We start from the raw sequence: 3,001 nt of genomic DNA, 5'->3' as shown, positions 1-3,001 counted from the left end.
TCAGCAGGACATCACAGGGAGAACCAAGACTGGTGGATTTGCACTCCAGCTACAAAGGGAGCACTGTGGCTATACCAACAGACACCGAGTTCCCTACTTCATTGCCAAAGGGTTTTGTTCTCTGCACTGTCATTTCCTCGAGGCTCTCCTCCCCGAAGCAAGGCTATTTATAGCTTGTGTCTAGTGGAATGTGTCCCTGCCTGTGTCAGGGGGTTGGAACTGGATGAGCTTTAAGGTCCCTTCAACCCAAACCAGTCTGGGATTCCATGATTGTCAGGGAAGAGCACCCAGACTTCAAGGTTACACCAAAATTCTGGGCAGCATCAGAAGTGGAGCCCAAATTGGTCCCTATCCATTGATTTAAGCATCCAGACTCCAATTTCCTTCTCCATTTACTTTCAAAACACATGGGAGAGCTACACAGAGATGTTCCCTCCTTGCGCCCCCAGCACTCCACTGTGACTCTGACCAAGGGCTGTGTCCCCACGTTGAGGGGTGCCATTGCCCACCCAGACTGGGCACCCTTGTGGGCAAGTCCCACTTGCCCTCCAAGACACTGGGGTTCAGGGATTGTTTCCTGAATCACTGCGCCTGTAAAAATCACTGGGGAGCAATTAGAGGGGGACATCCCCCCCCAACAGCAGGCCAAGTGAAAGTGCTGTCTCAGTGTTTTTTACATGCTATGGTTTGGCTTTTTCATGTTGAAACAGCAGCATTTTTGTCCTGAAGCAGATCCAAATGTAAGCAATAATTACAAAAAGAAAAGCAAAAAAGAAAATGAAAAAATGCAGATAAATAAATAAAAAGCTTGGCTCGAATCAGCATTTTCTTTTCTAACATTTGTGGTTTGGCTGCACAGATGAAAAGGAAATAAAATCAGCCAAACACCATGACCCTCCAGTGGCTTCATCCTGCCTGACCCTCCCTGGAAAAGAGCAAGGGGTGAGCTGGGATGGGGCGCTGGAGGCCTGAGATGGGGATGGGTTGGGGCCTTCCTGGCCCCTGCAGTGGGTCGGCATCTGCAGGCTTGGATGTGGCAAGGGGTTGGGGACAAAGAGGAGACTCAGGGGGGAGTTTTAGCTCTTTCTTCCCTCTTTTCCCACCCGCTGGCATGGGCAAAAGTCAGAAGAATGTTAACCAAGGGACGCTGGAAGTTTCCAGTAAAGGCAGTGCAGCTGATGTGGCTGCCCAAAACATGCCAAGTTGTTGGGTTTTTTCCTTTTCCCCACACAAAACTTGACTTTGAAAAGGAACTCTGAAGCTCTCAGTGAAAGCTGCCAGCCGATGACTAGATTTTTGGGGCAGCCCCCGCAAATGGTTTTAAATCAGAGCCCGATTTTCCTGTCAAAAAGGTGATTTTTCTCCCACCTTCTTGTCACCAGTGGGTTACAAACTGCAGTTGCAGTGATACAGGGAGAAAAACAGGATTTCTCTTAAGTAATCTGTCTCTCTCTCCTGGTACCTCCAGGGAGTTCCAAGCGCTTTTGTGCCCAATATGAACCCAAGGGCACATTTTTCACGCTAGAGAACAACCACAGACTAAAGATGTAGAATAAGCAGCTATGCCATGATTCCTCAGAGAGATCTAATGGGAGAGAAAGGAAAAACTTCTCAAGGATGAGATCTGATGAAAACAGACACTGGGTGAGCAGAGAGCAGCACAGCCAAGCAAATTCCTGGGATGCTTCTCCCTTGGTCCCTGCTTCATTCCAAGCAGGAAAGAGCTTGCCAGAAGTGGTCCAAGTCAGACACATCAGGCATGTTCTCACACCACCAGGATGGATGCAAGCTACTTCCTTACCTGCCTTCTAGGATTAATATGCATTGAGTCAGAGGGAGGAAGGGTGGGACAGTGGCAAAAAAGAAGAGAAGGAAAAACCGAACACACAAGGGGAAAGAAAACTTCAGTATCTTTTCATGTCTCTTGCCCTCTGGTAAGCTTGAGAGATCGGAGCTTGTGTATGGCTTGACATGCACCAGGGGCAAGTGTTTTAAAACCAAGATCCATGTTGCTATTTGAGGGATTATATATTATCTGCCTACTCCTGCCTCCAAATCTAAAACAGTTTTTTGTCATCTGCCACTTGTTTCTGAAAACAAATGAATGAGGAGGGGTAGGGGGTGTAGAAATGGAGAGTTTAATAAAGGAGAAGTTTGGGGAAAAGCTTAGATAACAGGAAAAGGTGTTGCCCTCTGCAATTCAGACCAAGCTGTCCCACCAAACTTACTTAGGGTTTAGGGAAACCCACCCAAAACATTTCACTGTGTTAGAGAAGGGCTCCACAGTCATTCCCATAAGGGGGAAAAATAACACTTCGTTAGGTTTTTAGCTGCTTATTTAAAAGTTTCATTAAAGCCCTGTTAAATCCCTCAACACTGGAGCCAACTGCATCCCCCCAAGCCCCACAAGGTTTCCCACAGGGAACATGCCAAAGCTCCTTTACCTTTTTTGGAAGCTGCTGGTTTCTGCCGGACTTTTGCGCTTTGCTGGCTGGAGATGTGGGCGAGGGAGAGGAGGCAGAGGAGCAGGCAGGCTCCCCGCAGCGCCATGCCGAGCAGGGCTGCAGTGGCGCTGCTCTGCCCTCACACAGCCGGCTTGGATCCCAAAGCACTGTCCCAGAGAGCCGCCCGCTGAGCTCCGGCCAGAGGCAGCCTCCCAGCCCCGGGGGGGCTCAGCGGCTCCAGCCAAGGCTGGGAACATCCCAGAGGGCTTGTGTTTCTTAGCACACTGCTTGGGTTTGCTTAGAAATAAAAGGGAATTAATGCGCTGAGAGTCTGCTAAGCGAAACTTAAAGTCTGGGAGTAGACCTGGGATGATTTCCTATGGTTTTTCAGTAAAATAGCATGAGTTTGGGAATTGGTGGAGTCACCGTCCCTGCAAGTGTTCACACACCGTATAAATGAGGCCTTCAGTGACATGGGTTAGTGGTGGCCTTGGCAGTGCTGAGCAATGGTTGGGCTTGATGATCTTAATGGTCTTTTCTGACCTGGTTGATTCTAT

At 48.8% G+C, this 3,001-nt stretch overlaps 1 protein-coding gene across 1 annotated transcript in view; it reads right to left on the bottom strand.

The window, feature by feature from the left end:
- The window catches only part of CLEC3B (C-type lectin domain family 3, member B), a 5,344-nt gene extending 2,792 nt beyond the window's left edge, over positions 1-2,552 (bottom strand). The window contains exon 1 of the mRNA XM_010022334.1: positions 2,445-2,552. Coding sequence (XP_010020636.1) covers positions 2,445-2,550 — 106 coding nt within the window. The 5' untranslated portion in view covers positions 2,551-2,552. The remainder of the gene's footprint in view (positions 1-2,444) is intronic.
- Between the last annotated feature and the right edge of the window lie 449 nt (positions 2,553-3,001).

Source organism: Nestor notabilis, unplaced genomic scaffold (genome assembly GCF_000696875.1).
Source record: "Nestor notabilis isolate BGI_N333 unplaced genomic scaffold, ASM69687v1 scaffold12719, whole genome shotgun sequence".
Classification (NCBI taxonomy): Eukaryota; Metazoa; Chordata; class Aves; order Psittaciformes; family Psittacidae; genus Nestor; species Nestor notabilis.
Note: the sequence above shows the minus strand (reverse complement) of the source record. Positions and strands in the feature narration are given on the sequence as shown.